The sequence below is a fragment of the Peromyscus leucopus genome, chromosome 19 (genome assembly GCF_004664715.2).
Source record: "Peromyscus leucopus breed LL Stock chromosome 19, UCI_PerLeu_2.1, whole genome shotgun sequence".
In the NCBI taxonomy this organism is placed as follows: domain Eukaryota; kingdom Metazoa; phylum Chordata; class Mammalia; order Rodentia; family Cricetidae; genus Peromyscus; species Peromyscus leucopus.
In genome coordinates, this window is record NC_051079.1 from 23298628 (window position 1) to 23320351 (window position 21724).

The 21724-nt window shown below is 46.1% G+C and overlaps 1 protein-coding gene, 1 long non-coding RNA gene and 1 other non-coding gene across 3 annotated transcripts in view; 2 read left to right on the plus strand and 1 right to left on the minus strand.

The window, feature by feature from the left end:
- The first annotated feature begins 1985 nt into the window (after window positions 1-1985).
- LOC114691633 lies at window positions 1986-3056 on the plus strand. Its single transcript, XR_003734242.2, has 3 exons — window positions 1986-2262; window positions 2557-2620; window positions 2919-3056. It is a non-coding gene; the product is annotated as an uncharacterized LOC114691633 (long non-coding RNA).
- Window positions 2337-2470, plus strand: LOC114691691. Its single transcript, XR_003734259.1, has one exon. It is a non-coding gene; the product is annotated as a small nucleolar RNA SNORA13 (small nucleolar RNA).
- A 368-nt stretch (window positions 3057-3424) lies between the features above and the next one.
- Epb41l4a (erythrocyte membrane protein band 4.1 like 4A) overlaps window positions 3425-21724 on the minus strand; it is a gene marked incomplete at its 5' end in the record, with an annotated part of 121939 nt that continues 103639 nt past the window's right edge. Inside the window, 6 exons of the mRNA XM_028867173.2 lie at window positions 3425-4587; window positions 6180-6261; window positions 6393-6503; window positions 8779-8847; window positions 9979-10026; window positions 17927-18046. Of these exons, the coding sequence (XP_028723006.2) occupies window positions 4459-4587; window positions 6180-6261; window positions 6393-6503; window positions 8779-8847; window positions 9979-10026; window positions 17927-18046 (559 nt within the window). The remainder of the gene's footprint in view (window positions 4588-6179; window positions 6262-6392; window positions 6504-8778; window positions 8848-9978; window positions 10027-17926; window positions 18047-21724) is intronic.

Sequence of the window (21724 nt, forward strand, 5' to 3'; positions counted from 1 at the left end):
TTCTTCTTTCCTCTCATCTCCACACCTTGAAACTGGTTCTTGTTATGTAGCCCAGGCTAGCTTTGAACTCACAGTGATATGCCTGCTTCAGCTCCTCAGCTTCCCAGAGTACTGTGATTACAGCATTCACCACCATGCCTGGCTTTTAAAATGAATGAATGTAAATCCATTTAATGTGTACATGAAACACTTGGAGCATCATAACTACTTTTTCAAAGTAGTTTGAAAAGGAAGATAAGGAAATACTCTGGGCGGCAGTGGCACACGCCTTTAATCCCAGCACTCGGGAGGCAGAGCCAGGCGGATCTCTGTGAGTTCGAGGCCAGCCTGGGCTACCAAGTGAGTCCCCAGGAAAGGTGCAAAGCTACACAGAGAAACTCTGTCTCGAAAAACCAAAAAAAAAAGCCCTACAAGTCTTGTTTCTGCCTGCATCTCCCCAGTGTACCACTCCATCCACTCCAGTCAGGCTGACAACAGCCTGGTGCCCCCAGATCCTACAAAGTTTACCGGCAACCTCCCTGTAATTAGCGCCATCGGCTGGGGGCGGCAGGGGTCACATAAAATGTCCCTTTTCTGAACTGAAATGTGCTGATTTTCTGGCATTTAATATGATTTTTGAGATTTTAAAGGAATTAAGCCAGGCATGGTGGTGTGTGCCTTTAATCCCAGCACCCTGGAGGCAGAGGCAGGCGGATCTCTGAGAGTTCAAGGCCAGCCTGGTCTACAAATGGAGTTCTGGGACAGCCACGGCTACACAGAGAAAATCCTGTCTCGAAAAACCAAAGCAGCCGGGCAGTGGTGGTGCACACCTTTAATCCCAGCACTCGGGAGGCAGAGCCAGGTGGATCTCTGTGAGTTCGAGGACAGCCTGGGCTACAGAGTTCCAGGAAAGGAGCAAAGCTACACAGAGAAACAGAGAAACCCTGTCTCGAAGAAAAACAACAACAAAAAAAAAAAAAAAAAAAAAGAATCAAAGCACCTTATTAAAAATTTCCTATGAATGTTGGGTTATTATTTAAGTTAAATTTTCACGTCTTGTAATTTGGTAATTTGAGACTCTAAAATTAGTACTGTAATCCTTATTGTGTTTCTACTGGACAATGCTTTTCTTTTTGGGTTTTTTTTTTGTCTTTTCCCAGACAAGGACTCACTTATAAAGCCATGGCTGGCCTGGAACTCACTGAGTATAAACCTAGAACTCACAGAGATCTTCCTGCTTCTGCCTGCAAAAGCTGAGATTAAAGGCGTGCATTGCCATAACCCCGCTTTTCTGGCTTGAGTGGTGGTGGCGTGTGGATTGTTGTTGTTTTGAGACTGGGCTTTCGTAGCCCAGGCTTGCCTAGATATCACTAAGTAGCTCAGGATGACCCTGAACTCCCGATCCTCCTCTCTCAACAGACGCACAGCATCACACACCACTCTTCCCGGCTCTCAACGCTGTTTGTTTGTTTGTTTGTCTATTGATCGTGCAACACCAGCCTTCAAGACAGAGCACTCACATCCCGATTCCCAGGCATTTCAGACAGAACCTGAAGCACGTACGGACTCTGGACTGGTTTTGGTTTAGCTTTTTTTTTTTCATTTTCGACCTTGCTGTTTTCTTATCCGGAGGAGGAAGCCACGTCCCGCCTCCCCCAGCTCTGGGTCTGGGTCCCTCCAGCTCTACCCCCGCTGCTCATCTCTGACCCAACTCTCTTGGAGGAAGGGGAGCTGGATACACACGTGACAAAACCTCCTTATCATCCTATTTGCGGGGTGGGTGCGGGGCAGGACGGGGTCCCACAACAGCAAAGGAAGCGGGGGCGAGCGCCCGGCTGCCGGGCCCTCTTTCTAGGAAACCCGCGGCGCAGCCTCCCGCGGTGCACTTCTCCCTCCGGCCACACGGCGGCAGGAGAGCGCGCGGCGGCCGTGGTACAGTCCGCCATCCCGTCCCCCCCTCTCTTCCGCGGACGGTGGGCTCTCCCAGGTGTAGAAAAGCATTGTGGGAGCGCCGGGCTTCCTCTCTCCGCTCTCACGTGGCGCGCAGCATGGCGGGTCCGCACGCTGGGGCTCGGTGGCTGCTGATGGCGCGGGAATCAGAAGTGACCGCGGCGGCTTTGGGCCTCCCGTCCCTTCCCGGGCGAAGGGGAGACGGCGCGGACTCGGCGGCCGTGTGAGGAGCCCGGCCGGCGGGAAAGCCAAGCGCCGGCCGTGATGGAGATCGTCACCGTGTGTGCAAAGGTGCACGCTGGGCGAGGGCGGAGTGGAGATCGGAGTCCGCAGGTGGGGTCGGTTTCCCCTTTCCGGGTTTTGCGGAGGGGGAAGGGCCGGCCTGAGAGGCGCTGTGCATGCAATGCCGCCTTTGTGTTGCCCGTTCACCTTCGGTCACTAGTGAATGCGGTGTCAAAAAAGGCATAAAGTAACGCTTCGCAGCCTTTTCCCTGCCCTGGAGTTCGGTGTCTTGGGTGTGGAGGCTGCGTAAGTGACAAAGTCCCCCGGAACTTGGGTATGCGGGTGAACGTACTGCCCAACGTCGGGAGGGCGGTTGCCTTGAACTGGTTCGTACTCTTCTGGCAGGTGGGTGTCTGAAGCTGAGCCACACTCCCAGGACGACACGAGGGAGCGCCAAGGAGGCGTTAAGGTAGGAGACTGCAAAGTTTGGTGGGGCTTTCCCTCCAGTCCGAGTGCCACCCGAATCACCAGTGTTAACTGGTTCGTTTGCGTTGTCGCTGCTTACCCGAAGCTAGCCCGGAAGGTAACTAACAAAGGTTGGCTTACTTTTAGGGATGTTAGAAATCTTGCATGTATAAAATGGTGGTCTTCGTATTAGCTGGGAAAAAACCCGCCACATTTGTAAGTTCAATGGCTGTGGTTGGGATTTATGTTACAAAATACTTAAGGCAGATGAGTAAAGTTTATATATATTTTTTTTCTTTTAGGGTGTCCTTGATGATTTGGAAATTTGATCTTCAGAAACATGGATGACTTAAATTTTCTAAGAGGTCTGTCAAGACACTGCATAGATGAATGCATTTTGTAACAAGGCTATGAATAAAATATTTAATATGCTGCTTTGAGTCTTGTGTGCTCAATGACGTGCTGCCAGAGCGCCTTACTGTGGGTTCCTATGTAACAGCTAAACTGATGACCCTTTGCTTAACAGGAAAGGATAGATAATACACTGGGGATTCATTAGTTGTAAAATTTACTTAAAACACTTTCCTTGCTGGAGTGGAATATCCTAGATGGAAAGTTTCCTTTGAGAGGAATCCAGTCAGATCTGACCAAGTCAGGGAGACCTGAGGAAGCATTTGGTGGGGGCAGGTGCCACTGCAAAGCAAAGTTGGAAAGAGATAGCATTGTGCAAGCGCCTTGAAGTGTGATATCAGCGACTCTGTTAAGGTTTCAGAGCTGGGAGTGTCAAGCAGTAAAGAGACCAGACCGCTAAGGCTTGGGTTTTTATTAAAGCAAGATCAGGAATAACGGGAGAGGGTGGTTCCAGGGAGGTGGGCCAGTGAGGTGAGCTGCAAAGGATGTCCTGTAGAAGCAGACTAGAATTACAGCAGGGTGGGGGGGGGATGAGACAATGAGACTGCAGACACAGGATGGAGGGAACCCTTGGGTTTGGCTTGCTTCTGTGTCGGGGAGTAAATAAAGGCCACAGTTGAGTTTAGAGAGCACTGTATCACTGAGCTGTCTACCCCAGTTGAGAGGGGTTTTAATGAACATTAGGGTGCTGAAGATGTCCTCAAAGGAATAGCTGGAGGCATTGTTGGGGCAAAGTTGAATTACTGGGCTGTAATAAAACTGAATGGCTAGAGGGGACAAGTCAACAGACTCCTAAGCGGACAGAGGGTGAGACTGTCTTAAAATGTGAAGAGGCTTAAACAGTAAGGAGGGAACAGAATTTCCAGGAGGCTGGAGACGGCCTGCCACGGGAAAAGATGGGTTACAGCTGACGGTGATACAGAAGGTTCTTATTGTCCCTATCTGAAGTCACCTTGCACAGGGAAAAGGTCTAGAACTTGGGTACATGTGGGAGGGGTGACAGTCCAAACAGGCTTTTTTTTTTTTTTTTCTCAGAAAACAAGACAACACTTAAATCAACACTTAAGGGCTTTTTACAATATTTGTAAATAACAATTGGGACTTAATGCCACAAAATACAATATTACAAACAGCTTTATGGGGATAAAAGTCAGGACAGTCTGCAGGCCAGGAGTCCAGGGACTTCTTTCAGAGCCATCTGGTCCTGGCTGTGCTGGAGATGAGGTGCACGGAGTCGGAGGGGTTTCGGAAAAGACTGACATCCAGTGAGTTCATAAGGTCCTTCCAGTCAAAAGGCCCCACAGCACAAGAAGGCTGTACATAAACCTTAAATGCTTATTTCCTTGTGCTAAAGACATGTCCGAGATATGTGGGTAGTATCTAATTCACAGTTTCGAAAGTAGCAGGGGCACACAGCATTTCCACTCCGGGTCAAGTCTCTGTCTTGAGGCGGGCAGCCTGGATAGTTTTTATTGTTTTTACTGTGTGTTTTCCAGCCAGATTGATTGTAGATAACTGAGGTTTTTCTTCAATCAAGCTGTCTTTAGATCCATTTCTTCTCTAGAAAGAGATTTGACACCAGAAGAAAACAATCAGCTTGAGTACTTTTAGAAACACACCAGAAGCTGGGCATAGAGGGGCACACCTGTATAATCCCAGGAAAAGTAAGTCCAGTAGCAACATAGTGTGGCCACCTTAAATTCATTCACCCATAACATTGCAAGTTGTAATAATGCAAAGAAAAGTCTATAATACCCTTTGAAAGTTCCCTCTAGTTAACTGCAAAAGCAAATGTGTTTGATCTTGGTCTGACAATTGGGTAAACAGCAGTTTTAGTCATTACTAAAAAGACTTCCTTAACTAGGCTTTTTTTTATGAGCAAGGCCAGAGGAGCCCAAAAGCCTGAGACAGTTACTGTACAGTGTGGTGGCTTAGAGTTAGTTCCCTGTCATCGGGAACTGAGTGTCACTGTCTAGGCTGAGGAGCCTTGGAGGTTTGCATTATCAAGAGAGCTTAATTGACCTACCTGAGCATGGACACCATACCCAGGACTTCTGGAGTCGGAACTTGTACACAACTCCTAATGTCAGATGAAAACCCAAGGATGCCACCAACAATGCCTCACAACAGCTCTCTGCCCGTGCCCCCTAGGGATGCCTGAGTTTGTTAGGACTTCTCTTTCAACTGTATGAATAAACATTTCCAGGACGGCCTGCCCTTTGCTGTGGAGGACAGCTACAACAGGACCTAAGTACTTGTGTCTGCCATCCCTTTAACAGAACAGCTGTGCCCACCATTTCTCCAGCTTGAAAAAGAAAATACCTTAAAGCACTCTTTGAAATCAGTGAAGCAATTATTTTTATCATAGTCCATGTGATTTTAGTCTTACCCTTAGCACCTCCCCCCAACCTCTAATCTTTGGGGATCTTGCACTGCTTCTTTTTTTTTTTTTTTTTTTTTTTTTTTTTTTTTTTTTTGTGGTTTTTCGAGACAGGGTTTCTCTGTGTAGCTTTGCGCCTTTTCCTAGAACTCACTTGGTAGCCCAGGCTGGCCTCGAACTCACAGAGATCTGCCTGGCTCTGCCTCCCAAGTGCTGGGATTAAAGGCGTGCGCCACCACCGCCCGGCTGCACTGCTTCTTTTAATTCCTAGCAGCTCTTTTGGAGTCTGTGCCCATGGTTTTTGATCACTTCCTTCTGCTTGCAGATTTTGTATGTGGTTTTTTGATAAACAGAATATGAAAATGGAGTTAAAGACTCATTGCTCGGTGTATCCAAAGGAATTCCTGGAAGCACGGGATGTTTCTCAGAATTCTCACAGTTGCTTGCCCCTGGGCAACACCTCTGACCTCTGGCACTTGGGAGGCAAAGGCAGGCAGATTCTATGAGTTCAAGGATGGAGAGGGATACAAAGTGAGACCCTGCCTCACAAAGAAAATGAAGTTAAACGATGTTATCTGTCGGGGTGGCAGGATGGCTCAGTGGGTAAAAGCCATTGCAGTTCAATCATCGATACCTGAGTTCAAACCCCAGGACCCATGTGAACAGTCCACAAAGCAGCTCTCTGACCACACAGGCATGCCCATACAATCCTGCACAATAAATACATATTTTTTTAACAGTCATCAGTGGGATACCTTAAAATCTTACTAACCTGATGAACTGTGGAGCCGCCTGACCCCTGAGCATCTGAGGAACGGGTCACTGGAAGTGGTGGTACAAGATCCGTTTTTGAGCTGCCAAAGAGAAAGTGTCAGACTTTGTCAACTGGACAGACGTCAGCTCTTAAGCTCTGCAGGCTGTCATGTGGAGCCGTGAGGCTGACATGTCCTCAGGCCTGACCACTTACTTCACTTCCGCCACTTACTTCACTTCCGAGAGAACAGACCGCTCTCCATCCGAACACTGGGATCTGCGGTACTGCCTGTAACTCCTCGGAGAATGCGAGTGCCTGATGCGGACGGGGTCGCCCTGAGTCCTGAGAGGACACCAACAAAGCAAGGAAATACTCAGAAGTCGAGGCAGGATGATGTGCAAATCTTCCTGAATACTAAGCTATAAAAATGGAACTTAAAAACTGCCTTTAATTATTCTCGGTTTTATTTTGTTTGATAGCGGGTCTCATGATGTCCAGGCTGGCGTCAGACTGGAACTGATTATAAAGCTGAAGGTGAATTAGACTCGTGACCCTCCCAGCTCCATACCCCATGTGCTGGATTATAAGCATGTACCTCCACACCTAGCTCAGACTTTGTTTTGGATTTTTTTTTTTTTAAGAACTTGACTTTCTGGGCTGGGAAAGCAACAGTGATTTAAATCTCATAGCATTTTACAAAAGAAAAATGCTCTCCTGCTTACGCTGCAAATGGAGCTGGTGTGTGTGTGTGTGTGTGTGTGTGTGTTTAACCACAATTTTTGTTGCTGGTGGCTGGTGTTTGGAGCCAGGGTCCTGGCCTGGACTGTGTAGACAGAAGGCTAGAATGTGGGTATCCCTCCTGCCTCTGCTTCAGACTCTGATATTACAAGTGTGCTCTGCCTAGCCCGGCTTAACCACTAAAATTTAAACACTTCTGAGAATTCCCTTGAATTTTCTCCAGGAATATGGAGGGAAACTTTACAGTGAGAACAGAAAAGCTTCAACTTCCTATAAGAAAAGGTCGGTTCTAGCTGATTCAGTCTTCATGGGGCACTTGCTGAGTTCTTAAATGTTCTAAGCACACACACACAACAATGAGGTGGTAGACTTAAGCTTTCCTGACTTCATGATTTCACAGTGTAAACACATATTAGAATATATTTCACAGTGTAAACACATATTAGAATATCACATTATATGCCATAAATCTCTTAATCTGTGCATTTACTTAAAAAACAAAACAGAAACAAAAACTCAATTTTTGACCTAAAAATCATGGTAAGAGGGCTGGCAAGCTTGGCCTAAGTTTGGGTCTCAGGCCAGCATGATGGGAGGAGAGAACTGACTCCCACAAGTTGCTGATTTACAAGTTGCCACTTGTAAGTGGCACACACATTGATAAACAAGCAGCTTAAAAAATGAAAAAGATCATGAGAAGAAGTTGGCCAGTGGGAAGAGGCTGAGAGTTTTCCTGGATGGGAGAAAGTGGGTTATAGAAGGAAATAAAGCAGTGAGTGTACTCCCTCCATATTCCCCAAGAGAATCCAAGTGAATTCTCATTAGTATTTCAACTTTAGTGGTTAGGACGGGCAGAGCACACCTGTAATCTCAGGAGGAGGCAGGACGGTGGGGCACTTAAGTTCTAGGCTGTGGTGCCCGCCCCCATCTACACAGTCAAAGACAGTTTTCCTTGACCCATTATAAGACAGAAAACAGCCAATATGTGCTCAGCAGCCTGGGCTTGAGCATGGAGACTCCTACGAAGTGTTCACAAAGCCTGTTCAGGGGACTCACTTGAACTCATAGGGACCGGGTTTTGTAGTGAATATAATTCTCCTAATGTTAAAATATTCAATAAAGGTGACTTGTTATCAATGAATATCTCAGCAAAAAAAAAAAAAAACTATTTAGAATGGACACCATTCATCATTCATTGTAACTTCTCACTCACTCACAAACAAGCAGGAGAGTCATGGAGGACAGAACAAGAGCGGGTTTATGGGTGTCATTTGTTTGAGACAGATCTCTCACTCTAGCCCAGCCAGGCCTGAACTCACTAGAGACCACGCTGGCATTGAACTTGTGTCAATCCTCCTGCCTCGACCTCCCAAGCTCAAAGATCAGAAACCTGAGCCACCACACAGAGAGGATAGTTATAGCTACCTTTTCTACCTCTTCCCTTAATCTTTAACTAATGTACAAACTGAAACACTGCATGGAACATAGAGCAAGAATACACGGTTCCCTTCTCTGGTAGGTTGAAAGGGAACGGCCCCCACGGGCTCAGGTTTGAATGCTTAGTGCCCAGCTGGAACTGCTAGGGAGGACGAGGAGGTGTGGCCTCACTAGAGGGGGGTCTCCAGGGTGGGCTTGGGGTTTCGGTGACTGGAGCCATCCCAGTGTGCCCTGCTTCCTACTGTGGGTCAGGATGAGCTGTCGGCTGTTCCTGCCACCTCCACCCTGCCGTCCCGGACTCTAAGCAGGATCCTAACCCTCTGAACTGTCGGCCAAATTAAGCACTTTCTTATATAACTTTCCTTGGTCGAGGTGTTTTGTCACAGCAAATAAAACTGTCACACTAATAAAACTGCAAAGACTTCCCAAGGGGGACACTCACTCTACTTTAGTGTACGGGATCTCTTTCAGCTGCTCTTCCGACAGTCCAGATGGATCCACAAGTTCCTTCCTACGAGAGAGTAAGCAGTGAGGTCACAGCTGTCACGCCTGCATTCACCCTGATACCTCCTCCACGTGACGAGCGTCCCCTTTCTGCCCTTGTCTCAAAACGTGGGGTTAGTGAAAGCAGTACGCCCGTATGACGTGCACAACGCTGAGAAAACTAGAATGCATTCAAGGAAGAAAGGGAGACCCTCTTTCCCTCCTTTCTATAATCACACCCCTCGGGGCCCCCATTTCCCCATGGCTAAGCGGTGTCCTTTTCTATATGGATTTGCTTCTTTGCATCCTTGCAAATGACTGGCCTAGCTGAGGTGCATTCACAGGCAAACTAGTGACCCTGGAGAGGAGGAACGGGTGCAGCCCGTGGACAGCTGCTGGTGTCCGGCCCCTGACACCACTGTCAAGAGGGTCAGCATCAGACACCACAGAGTCCTGCACAGGGACCTGCTGGGGTGTCCCACAGAGGCTCCTTGGAGTGGCACGGGTTTTTCTTACAACTGATTTAAAGCGGCACACGCCATGCTGGACATATGGCTCAGCAATTAAAGGCACTGGCTGCTCTTGCGGAAGACCCAAGTTCTGTACCCAGCACCACATGGCGGCTCACATTCATAACTCCAGTTCTAGGGAATCCAGGACCATCAGGTACGCACGTGGTACACATATATACACACAAACAAAACACTCGTGTGTGTGTGTGTGTGTGTGTGTGTGTGTGTGTGTGTATGTGTGTGGTGTGTGTGTGTGTGTGTGTGTGGTGTATGTGTGGTGTATGTGTATGTGTGTGGTGTGTGTGTGTGTGTGGTGTATGTGTGGTGTATGTGTGTGTTTGTGTGTGTGTGTGTGGTGTATGTGTGGTGTATGTGTATGTGTGTATGTGTGTGTGTGTGGTGTGTGTGTGTGTGGTGTATGTGTGGTGTGTGTGTGGTGTGTATGTGTGGTGTGTGGTGTGGTGTGTGTGTGTGGTGTGTGTGTGTGGTGTGTGTGTGTGTGTGTGTATGTGTGTGGTGTGTATGTGTGGTATGTGTGGTGTATGTGTGTGGTGTGTGTGTGGTGTATGTGTGTGTGTGTGTGTGTGTGTGTGTAAGGCATACACAGACACTCTAACCCTGGACACATGGGGAGACCCACTACTTACTGGATATGCTTCCACAGCTCCTCTTTCGCTTGGACATCCGGACTTCTTCTGTAAATAAACGAAACAAAATTCACCTCTGCAACATGTGTCCTTCACAAACCCCCGAGTTCCCTGAATACTTCTGTGAGGTCTTACTCGCCATCTGGCTGCTGATAGGACTCATGAGCAGCCAGGGCTATGGCAATGACCAGTGAAAAGACGGCGGGTAATTTATGGGCCAGTGTCACCCAAAAAACTCAAATAAAAGTGAGGCATCACCAGAGCTTCGTGAACCAAAGAGCCTAGAAGCCAGGTTTGGTGGCACAGCCCTACAATCTCAGTACTTCAGAGGCAGACGCAGGGGGCTCACCACAGGTTTGATGCCAGCCTGGCCACCCAGGGCCACATAGCAAGCCCCTACGTAGCACAAGAAAAAAAAAAAAAAGGAAGAAAGGACAGAGCTTAGAACTTTGGGGACAGGTGTGCAAACCCCAACTGTTGTGACTGGACACTGGACAGTGGTCCAGGGGCTCTGGTTCCGGACCTTGCTGTCTACTTTTTATTACATTTATTTATGAGTGCACACGTGTGCCTCGTGGTGCACTTAGGGCAGTTGGCAGGAGTCGGCCATCTGCTCTCACCGTATTGGTCCCAAGGTTAGGTCCTCAGGCCAGGCGGCAGGTAGCCCTAACCTGCACAGCCATTTCACGCGCCACCCACTAGCTAAGTTCGAGCAGAAAAGAACTCATTTCTTTCAGCCATTGTGAAGGCTCTCAACATGGCCTCTGATGACCTAGTACAAGCGACAGCCATGAGGGAAAGGCAAGAGGTACAATAAAGTCCCCCTTTCGAGTGACATCTCAAGTTCTGCACCAAACTTAGGCCACATGGGAGCAGAGCCTCTCTGTGGCCTCTCTGTGGCCTCCTCCCTGAAGACCTCCTGGGATAGAAATTAGACCATTATGTTGAAAGTCCTAAAAGAAGAAAGCTGAAGTTACTGTTTGTGTCCATCCATCCTCTCCATCGGGTTAACTGTTAACCCCCATTATAGCAAGGAACAGTAAAATTATTTCAGTTGTTGCCACAGAATGGGACTCTTCAGAACCCTCTGGAGGAAAGAGATCTATTAAGAGGCCCAAAGGAAAGTCCTAAGCCCTAACAACGAACAAGGCCAAGAGTTAAGCCACTGATAAACCCCGCCCTGTGGAATTTTACACAGAGGCTCAGTTTGCTTCCAGCATACAGTATCACCAAGGCTTTCATTTTTCTCTCATGCGTTCTGGCAGGGCCTGCTGAATCCACAGAATACAATAAGCTATTTACTTAGCTACAGAATTTACTACAGTTCCTCCTTTGCATGTGTGGATTGGGTGGGAAAACAAAAATCTGCTTTTTTCGGTCCAATCCAAAGGAGTGAAATGTGGTAAGGAACAGGGGACAAAGTCTTGGTGTCTGACCAAGAAGGATGTTGGCCACAGATTTTGTTATATAAAACCGTATGCTTAAAAAAAAAATCATACAAATGGTTCTGAAAGGTCTCTTGAACAAACCTGCCTCTCCTACACTTGGCCCATCTGATCCCCTGGGGTAGTCTGTTAAATGATACCAAGAAGGTGCAAATATTTCAGAGTACTAAGCTCTTCTTCCACCCCAGCATGCTGGGTCAGCATTCGGATCTCACTGGAGGCCACTCAACAGTCTATCATACGATGTGTAGGCCAAGGTGCTCTTCTGCTGATAAGCTGTTCTTTCAGGGAAGTGCAGGAAGGACTAGTTAGCTCTCTTCATGGTACAGGGAGGTGCAAGAAGGACTAGTTAGCTGTCTTCATGGTGCAGGAAGGTTTCGAAACCTCAGCACTGCTAATATTTGAGCAGTATTTGCTGTGGGATGGTCTTTCTGAATGCTGTGAATATGTGTTGCTACCACTGGTTAATAAAGAAGCTGCTCTGGCTGGGCAGTGGTGACGCACGTCTTTAATCCCAGCACTCGGGAGGCAGAGCCAGGCAGATCTCTGAGAGTTCGAGGCTGGCCTGGTCTACAGAGCGAGTTCCAGGACAGGCACCAAAACTACACAGAGAAACCCTATCCCAAATAAAATAAAATAAAAACAGGGAGGAGGAGGAAGAAGAGGAAGAGGAAGGAGAAGAAGAAGAAGGAGGAGGAGGAGAAGGAGAAGCAGCAGCAGCAGCAGCAGCAGCAGCAACAGCAGCAGCAGCAGCTTATAGCCAGGCTGGAAATCCAAGAGAGACACAGGAAAAAGGAAGGTGGAGTCAGGGAGAGGCCAGCCTGCTGCCCAAGGAGCAATATGTCAGCAGACCGGCAATGCCATGGCCACGTGGCAAAACAGATTAATAGAAATGTGTTAATTTAAGATGAAAGAGCTAGGTAGTAAGAAGCCTGAGCTATAGACCAAACAGTTTGTAATTAATATAAGCCTCTGTGTATTTACTTGAGACCGAACGGCAGCAGGACCAGGCAGGACAGGAAAAATTCCAGCTACAAATAACTTTGGGAGCTTCCCCGTGCTTTGTAAGATGAGGTCAGTGACACCCACAGCATCTACCCACTAGAAACCAGTAGCCTGCCTCCCTTGTGTTAACAACAGAAATGACTCTGGGGAGCCCAGGAGCAGGCTCAGAAGGTAAAGAGCTTGCCACCAAACCTGATGACCCAAGTTTGATCCCTGGGACTTACATGGTGGAAACTCCCAAAAGGCTGTTCTCTGGCCTCCACGCACATGATCTGGCACATAATTCCCACCCCGCCCCCTAACACACACAAGTAAATAAATGTAATTAAAACTGTTAAATGACTATAGACATTGCCAAGTGTCCCGGGAAGAAACAAAGAACAGACTGAAAACAAGTCTGAATGTAGCTAAAGCTGAGTGGCAGAAGTGACTGGATACGTTAGTGTAAAGATCCAGTGTGCGGCTACAGAAACAACACTGACAGCAGGCAGAGGTTAGATATTAAAAGCAAGGTGGGTGGGACCTGTGTCACAGTTGATGACAGTGACGAGAGAGAGAGAGAGAGAGAGAGAGAGAGAGAGAGAGAGAGAGAGTAAGTAAAGGGTGGTGTGATCTGAAAGCGTGAGGTCCCAGGCTTAATGCTTTTACAAAAGATGAGGAGAAAGAAAAACCACGTGCAAGGAACATACAGTCCATGACCACCCTGCCAAACAGGAACCATTATTTGAAAAGTTGTATGTGTGTGCGCGCGTGCGTGCGTGCGTGCGTGCGTGCGTGCGTGCGCGCGCACATGCAATGACTCAGCAGGTAAAAGCACCTGCTGGGGTCCCATGTTCCATCCCCAGGACCCAAGATAGAAGGAACAAACCAACTCTCATGGGTCGTCCCGACTTCTACATGATCACCATGGCATGCACGTTCCAATACATGTAAATACACACACATGCACTCAAAAGAAACGCAACCTAATTCAAACGCACACATCCACACAGCTAACAACCTGGTAAAAGGGTAAGCATATTGCTCTGTGATAAAGCAATAGCCAAACACATGCAACGCCTGCATCAGACCTCCATCCAGTGCTGCATGCCCAGACACACCAAGAAACAACAAAGGCCCGACCAACCGCAGCGGGGATTCTCCTGACTGCTGGAGCTTCGGGTAACGTTAGCTTCTTATTTCTGCCTTTGTGTCTGTACTTTTTAACCAGAAGACTTCTTTAGCTTATGATGGGGGAGAGGGGGGTGAAAAGGGAGTGGGGGGCGGCATATAAGAACTTTTTCATGTGTAAATAATAAGTCTTGTGATTCCTATTCAAGATGCCAATCATTCTGTCTCCAAAAACTTAGCAGGAAAGCTGCCTCGGCCTGGATGGGCAGTCCCTCTACGCCATACATTCTGGACCTAAGAGGTTCTGGCATTTAGTCTGTGCCTTCATGTCCTATGGCCCTAAAAGGGCAGTATTCTGAGGAAACTGGATTCTAAAATGCCCCACTCAGGACATGGGGAAATTCTAAAGCTGGGGGGGGAAATGCCAATTTCCTATGACTGCTAGACCACCTGTGATATACAAATACCAGCCACCAAAATGGTGGGTATGTTACTTTATGTTGGCACATATAATTTTTATATTGTCTACAGTTCAATACAGTTTTGTGGGTTTAGAAAACCGTGAAATTTTAATAGCCATTTGTCTATAGCTCAATGGGAGAGCTGCTTAGTGTGTGCAACGCCTTGGGCTCAGTGCCAGCACACATAAGACAGGCATGGCCGCACATGCCTGTAAACTGAGCACTCAGCAGATGGCTCAGGATAACGACTCCATCCTCAGCTACATGTTGAGTTCCAGGCCAGCCTCGGCTACATGAAACTCTGTCTTAAAATAAATAAACAAACAAACAAACTTATGCAGACACTCTGTCTAAACTCTTCAAAGAAGTCCCTCAGTTACCCATAGATACAAAATATGCCAAATATAAACATGCTACCAGTATTTTTCAAAAGCATCTCTGCCTACACGTATGCAATGATTCAACTTCAAATCAATCAGAGAAATAAGTTTGTACAGATTAGCTTGTAATCCGAGCACTTGGGCAGCTAGGGGGAGAATCAAAACCACAAGGCCAGTCTGTGCTACATAGTCTCAAAATAACTATGTAATAATATATACTATACAATGTTGACTTCAAATAACAAACATGGTATATTATTCTGTCATCTTTAAGCTAACTGCATCTCTAAAAGAGAATTTAAAGTTGGAAAATATGTAAATACAAGAGTTCTATTTACTTAGAGACTTCAAAGCACCTAACCAATTCTTAGTACTTCTTCTGATACTCCTTAATGGTCAGAAAAAGGAAATTATGGAACATCTTATTCCTCCTTCCTCCCTTCCTGTCCTAATCAGGAACATGAAGTCCAGTAGCCCAGCTGTGGAAGTCTGCACAGGAGCATCCAGGAACTTATCTGAATATTCACCTAAGCTGGACTTTGTGTTTTATTGAGCCCATCACTTCCTAGGCAGCCTTACTGATCACATGATCAACAGTTTTGTCAGTAAAAATAGTACCACAAGGAGGCCACCAGGGGGCGGTGGAGCCCACTCACACACACACAGAGACTATTGTTTGAGGGCCCAGGGCAGGGCCTCTCCCATACAACCCAAGGAGTCAGGTTTACTCATGTGGAAAGCAGTTTCAAGGAGAAACTTGAAAAAACTGGCCCTATTTTATGTATATATCACAGCATCAAACACAAAAGCCATAGAAATGGAACTGAAAAATACACTAGATAATACTGAGCTTCATAACATTTATAGATAAGACCCAGTCATTTTCAGTTTAATGCTTGTTCAGGGGATGACGGGCGGGGGCGCGCGCGCGCGCGCACACACACACACACACACACACACACACACACACACACACACACACCCCTCTCAACAATGTACCCAACAAGCTGTCCGTACCCTAGGACTCCTACCTGCATCAGGCTACATACACACTGAACTCTCAACAATGAAATAACTTTCTCGTTCCTTTACCCCTTAAAGCCATTAAACTCAGATTCTGCTCCTTCATACTATAGTTATGTCACACACTATATAGTTAAGTCACACACTATAGTGTGTGAGTATGTGGCCAATTCAACGTGAACTAGTTCGCAGTGCATGCACAACAAGGCACACTTAGTCCTCTCGGTGAACTTGTAGGGAAAACCCTCCACTTTCCATCGTGTGCCTGTGTGTTTGGATGTATACATGATTAAAATCAGATGCATTATGGGAAAGGGCTGTGCAAGGAGCAAAGGTCTACTGATCCAAATCTTCCAGTCAAAACAGAGAACCTACACAGAACACACCCCTGTAACCAAACTCCTCCTTCCTTTAGACAGTGTGTACGAAGACGCCCCAGACCCTTGAGTGCCTGGGGCCCTTGAGCATTCTCACGTGTGTGGCCTGCTGTCACTCTAGACTGTGTATCTGGCCTGCCCTGCCACTTAGCTCAGAATAAAGTTACCATGCTACTTTGCCAATCTGTGCAGGTCTTTATTGCAAGTCTTTGAATAAGAAAGAGGTCGAGAACATGTAAACATTCAGCCCAGGCCCCAAGAGGACAACAATTTCAATGAAGTATTATACAAAATATTTAAAGAAGAAGTAATGCTGATTTCATATTAACTCCAAAAACAAAGAGGAACATATCCCAAATTATAACCTAACTTTGTTATTCCCAAATTATAATGTAACTTTGTTATTTAAAAAAAAAATGGAAAATCAGAGTGTCACATTAAAAAGAGAAGAAAATAAAACTGGATATGATAGTATCTGCCTGTAATCCTTACTTTTGGGAGGTATAGAGGCAGAAAGCTCAGAAATTCAAGGCCCTAGGCAGGATGTAAAGGTGTATACCTTTGACCCCAGAACTCAGAAAGTTTCAGAAACAGGTGGATCTCTGTGAACTCCAGGCCAGTCTGGGTTCTAGAGCAAGACCCAGGCCAGGTCAGCTAGGGCTCCACAGTGAAACCCTGTCTCAAAAGAAAAGAAAAAGAAAGAAAGGAGACAAGAAGGCAGGCAGGCAGGAATGAGTGAGTATAAGACCAAAGGCCAGCCTGAAGGCCAGGGGGACTACTTGAAATCCTTTCTCAACAACAACCAGAAAGTTCTACACTAGGTATAAGGACACATGCCTTTAATCCCCAACCCCTGGGAATCAAAGGCAGGCAGAGCTCTGAGTTGCAGGCCAGCTAAGCCTATAGAGCAAGTTCCAGGCCAGTCAGGGCTACACATAAGACCCTGTTTTGTATTGCTTGTCTTAGATGTATTTCCTTTAATGTGTATCTTTTGCCCATTTAGATATCTGTGCACCACCTGTATGTCTGATGTCAAAGGGGGTCAGAAGAAGACGTTGGGTCTCTTGAACTGGAGTTACAGATGATTGTGAACTACCATGTGGAGGCTGGGGACATAATCTAAGTCTTCTGCAAGAGCAATACATGCTTTTAACCACTGAGCCATCTCTCCAGCCCCATGAAACCCCATCTTTAAAAAAAAAAAAGTTGTAATCAAAAGCTAAGTATCTATGATGGAGGAGTATCCCTTCAAATATAAGGCACGTGGGATCTATGCTGTAGCCTCCAGGGTCCTCTCCTGGCCTGTCAACCTGCATCCCCATCTTTCTTCTGGCTGTTCCATCTGCTTCCCATGTCCATCCTCTCCCTGTTCAGACACTGCTCTCTCCTCCCAGGAGTTAGGACACCACACCATTACAGGGACCACGAGGATCAAGAAAGGCTTTGCAGTTAGTCCCAGCGTACTTGAAACAGGTATGTTTGGCAAGTGGAGCAGGCATGGGTGGCCTAACTCTTGATGTATAGACTAACACACCACACACACACACACACACACACACACACACACACACACACACACACGAGCATGTAGGTACACCACATTATCAGCTCACAGGAAATCGATCTGGGGGGACAGGCAACTCACCTTTATGGGGTAATTGTGCTCACACATGTCATTGCCTAGCAACAGGAGGGACAGGCAAATCTCAACATTGGGGGTGTAATGAATCATTCAATGACTACTGCTCACAAATGGTAATTTAACAGGAGGATAGTTCAATTTAGAGCAAGACTTTCGGGAATTCTGTAGACACAAATTGGGCGAAGCAGCAGGTGTTTCTCCAACAGCCAGGCTCCAGAACAAAGGAGGCTCTAGTCATCTGCTTGGATGTGTGCATTTGTTGAAAAACAACGCGTAAACAAAAAATATGGGTTTTGATGCCCTTATTCCCATGACATTTTGTTCCGCCTGAGCTCCAGCTTCTAAGCCTTCAAAACTGGTTCATGAATGTGAGAAGGAAAAGCAACAAATAACAAGGCTGTTCCCGGCTGAACTGAAGCCTCGTGAGGGAGCAGACCCGAGCCTCTCTCCACCTGCTCGGTCAAGCTCCCGGATTTGGAATCAAGTGGAAAAAGAACCCACATACGAGCGAGATCTGTGTCTGGATCGCCTGTTGTTAGGATCCGCTTGGTTTTTTTCCTTCTGTCTCCTTAATACAGCTTCCCACTGAGGCGTTGAGTCAACCATGTCATTCTCCTGCCGTATTCTGAAAAGACAAAGCAGGCATCTGGAGTGCACATCCATGCCGGGGCACGGCGAAACTCACCTGGGATCCCAGCACTCAGCAGGCTGAGGTGGGGAAATGAGGACTCTGAGCCACCCTGGGCAGCATACAGAGACCCTGTCTCAGGGACAATGAAGAAATGTCAAGTTAACATCCACACATGAATGAAAATGAAAACATAACAAAATCTACGCGACACCATGAAGGCAACCCTGACTTCTCACTCACGTGACCCTCGCTTTTCAGATAAGAGCACACCAATCTGATTACATCATAAAAGCTGAGGATAAAAAACCAGACTAACATATCCTTTTTTTTTTTTTTTTTTTTTTTGGTTTTTCGAGACAGGGTTTCCCTGCGTAGCTTTGCGCCTTTCCTGGAGCTCACTTGGTAGCCCAGGCTGGCCTCGAACTCACAGAGATCCACCTGGCTCTGCCTCCCGAGTGCTGGGATTAAAGGCGTGCGCCACCACTGCCCGGCAGACTAATATATCCTTAAGTAGGTGTATCTACCTGTAAATTACACACATTAGTATACAATGTTCATATTAAGTCTATAAAAATAACTTATTTTGAAGTATGTCCTTATGCTTTTCTGTAGATCCTCAGTCTGTTGTAAAATTTCTCTTTTCATCAATTTTATTGACCCGAGTCTTCTTTCCCTGTCTTTTGGTTAATTTGGATGAAGGATGTGGCAATCCCGTTAATATTTTCATAGACCCAGCTCTTCTTTCACTGATTCTGTAGTCTTTATCCCTTCTCTTTCATTCATGTCAGCCCCAACTTTGATTCTCTCTTCCTGTGTACTACTTTGGGGTGTCCTCTGCTACTGTTTTCCCAAAGCTTTCAAGTGTACCGTGAAGTTATTAACTTGAGCACTCTCGGGTTTTGTTTGTGTGGGTAGTTAGAGCCATAAATACTCCTCTTAGGACTGCCTTCACGGTGTCCCACAGATGTGGGTGTGTTGTGTTTCCATTTCCATTCAATGCTAGGAAGTTTTAACGTCCGTCCTGATGTCTTCTTGCACTCACTGATCATTTAGTGGTGTGTTATGTTCTCCATGACTTTGTGTACTTTTGCAGTTTCTGTTGGGGGTGATACCCAGCATTCTTCCACTGTGGGAAGAAGGATGCAGGATGTTAGTTAGCTTTTCCCATATTTGTTAAGACTTTCTCTGCCCACTCTACGTGGAGGTGTTGGAGCAAGTCCCATGAGTGTGGAGAAAACTGTATATTCATTAGTGTTTGGGTGAAATGTCCTATAGCTCTTGGGTCCATCTGATTTATGATGTCATTTAGCTCCAGTTTTTCTCTGTTTAATTTCTGACCAGGTGACCTGTGCATTGGTGAGAATGGGGTGCTGAAGTCACCTATAATCACCTGTTGGGCTTACTCTGTGGTTTTAGATCTAGTTTTACAAAGGTGGGTACGCCCACGTTTGTTGAGTATACGCTTACATTTCAAATATCCTTTTGGTGGATTGTTCCGTTGGTGAATATGAAGTGGCCTTCCTTATTTCTTCTAATTAGTTATGGTTTGAAGTCTACTTTGCCAGATATTAGCCAGTCTAATATCTGACATTTCTGTTGATTTCGTGGTATTGTGTTAGGCCTCTTTTGATTACATGTACGGTCACTGTTTGTTTATTTCCCGTGAACTCATGCGGCTGAATCGCTGAGCAGGCCTTTGGGGTGGGAAGGAGTGGACCTAGCTGGTAGTATAACAGAAGGAAATGGCATGGGACCCACGCAGGCCTCTGGGATGGGAAGGAGCCTAGTCATGGTAGTTTGTACAGCTTGAAGAACACTGTTCTCAACTTGAACATCTTCTCATTGCAGAGCAAATTTGAAATGAACACACATGCTGTGGATATTAGCATTAGAAATATGCGAAGGTATACAACCTGAGGTCACCAACCATCCTCTGAAACTAGCACCTCCATGTAACAGCATCATATGGGAACATATGCTCACTCACGTGCATGTGGGCACATGTGTATTTTCATGGCTGCACCTATACCTACAAGCCTTCCACATCAAACAGGAGAGAAACCCATCAGGCTTTCCGGAAGTCCTGAGACACTCTCAGGACTGAGGGATCAGGGCTCAGTAGATGCTGTCAAAGGGGTTAGGATTAGATGTAAAATTCTGGATGGAATTACTGTACAGTTCATGGGCAAGCTTAAATATCACTACACATTTTGCTATCAGGAAGTCAGGACCTTCATTATCTCAAGTTCAATTCTCCTAGCAAGGCTGGGATGACTTAGTCCAGCTCATACTTTCCTCTAAGTGCAGACACTTAAAAGGAAGACAAGTGCTGTGTGTATATTCTTATGCACTGGAGAATTCAGAAGGTTAGCTACCACACTCAGATGACTAAAAAAAAGAAAAAATACTGGCCAGGCATGGTGGCGCATTCTTTTAATGCCAGAACTCGGAAGGCAGAGGCAGGTAGAGGATATCTGTGAATTTGAGGCCAGTCTGGTCCAAATAGCAAATTCTGAGCCAGCCACATACACAATAAGAAAAACAAATCCTAGAAACATACATGTGGATTTCCTTTACTTTGTCAGTAAAAAGGACTAAATCAAAATGAATTTCAGATTATACCATGTACTTTTGTTTTTCAAACTGCAAAGTCTCACGTAAGACCAGTGAAATCTTACACCTTCATAGCCTCATGGCCCAGGTGCTCTGAAGACAGATGCTCTCTACAGGTGATGCTGTTTCATAAATATTCTAACAGATACATTAAAAATGCAAGGCTCATTGCGGAGTCACAGGACAAGCAGTCTCCTGAGCAATGCCGGTGTGGACACCCAAGTCCAGCTCGTAATGAAGTTTGAAATTACATGCTTACAAAAGGCCTCGGCTTAATGATGCCTCATTACAAGAATCAAAGTGTCATTTCTTCCATTACTGAACTGTTCCAGAAAACATGGGTGTAATCTGGGAACAGTAAAACCCTAGCACTTAGAAGCAAGGATACTTCAGCACTCAGTCCTTAAAGGCAGAAGTTACCTATTCCTCTTTTAAAAAATCATTAGCAAATAAAGGAAATATTTATATATATCTCCTATAATGATTTTTTTTTTCTTTTGAGAGGGTTTCGTCATGTAGCATGCACTCCTGATCCTCCTGGCTTGATCTCCCAAATGCTGAGAACATAGGTATGCACCACCTCCGGGCATGATTCTGAAGTCTTGTTTATTCATAGGTGTAGAATATGCGAGTGGTTTTTGCTACCTTCCATTAATTCTGGTGTAAGGATTTATATCATCAGGAATAGAAATATTAATAAAATATTAATAGAAATATTAAAAGCCCTGAACTGACACACAATCTTTTAAAAAAAATCACAATCAGGAAATTATCAAAGGAGGAAGGGGTCCATCATCTTTTATAGTGCAGATCTAGTCACCTCAAATGCTACAAAAGATGAACCTCAAAACCCAACACCTTTCCTGCCTGAATCTCAGTCTTAAACCTATATTCGGCACACCTTGTCTATTTCTCCACCTGAGAGTTAGGATATGTGTGGGAACACATCCTAACGAGACCTTTGTTTTAAATTAATGTATGGGGAGGGGGGCTGGGTGGTGGTAGTACACTCTCTCAATCCCAGCGCTTGAGAGGCAGAGGCAGGCGGATCTCTGAGAT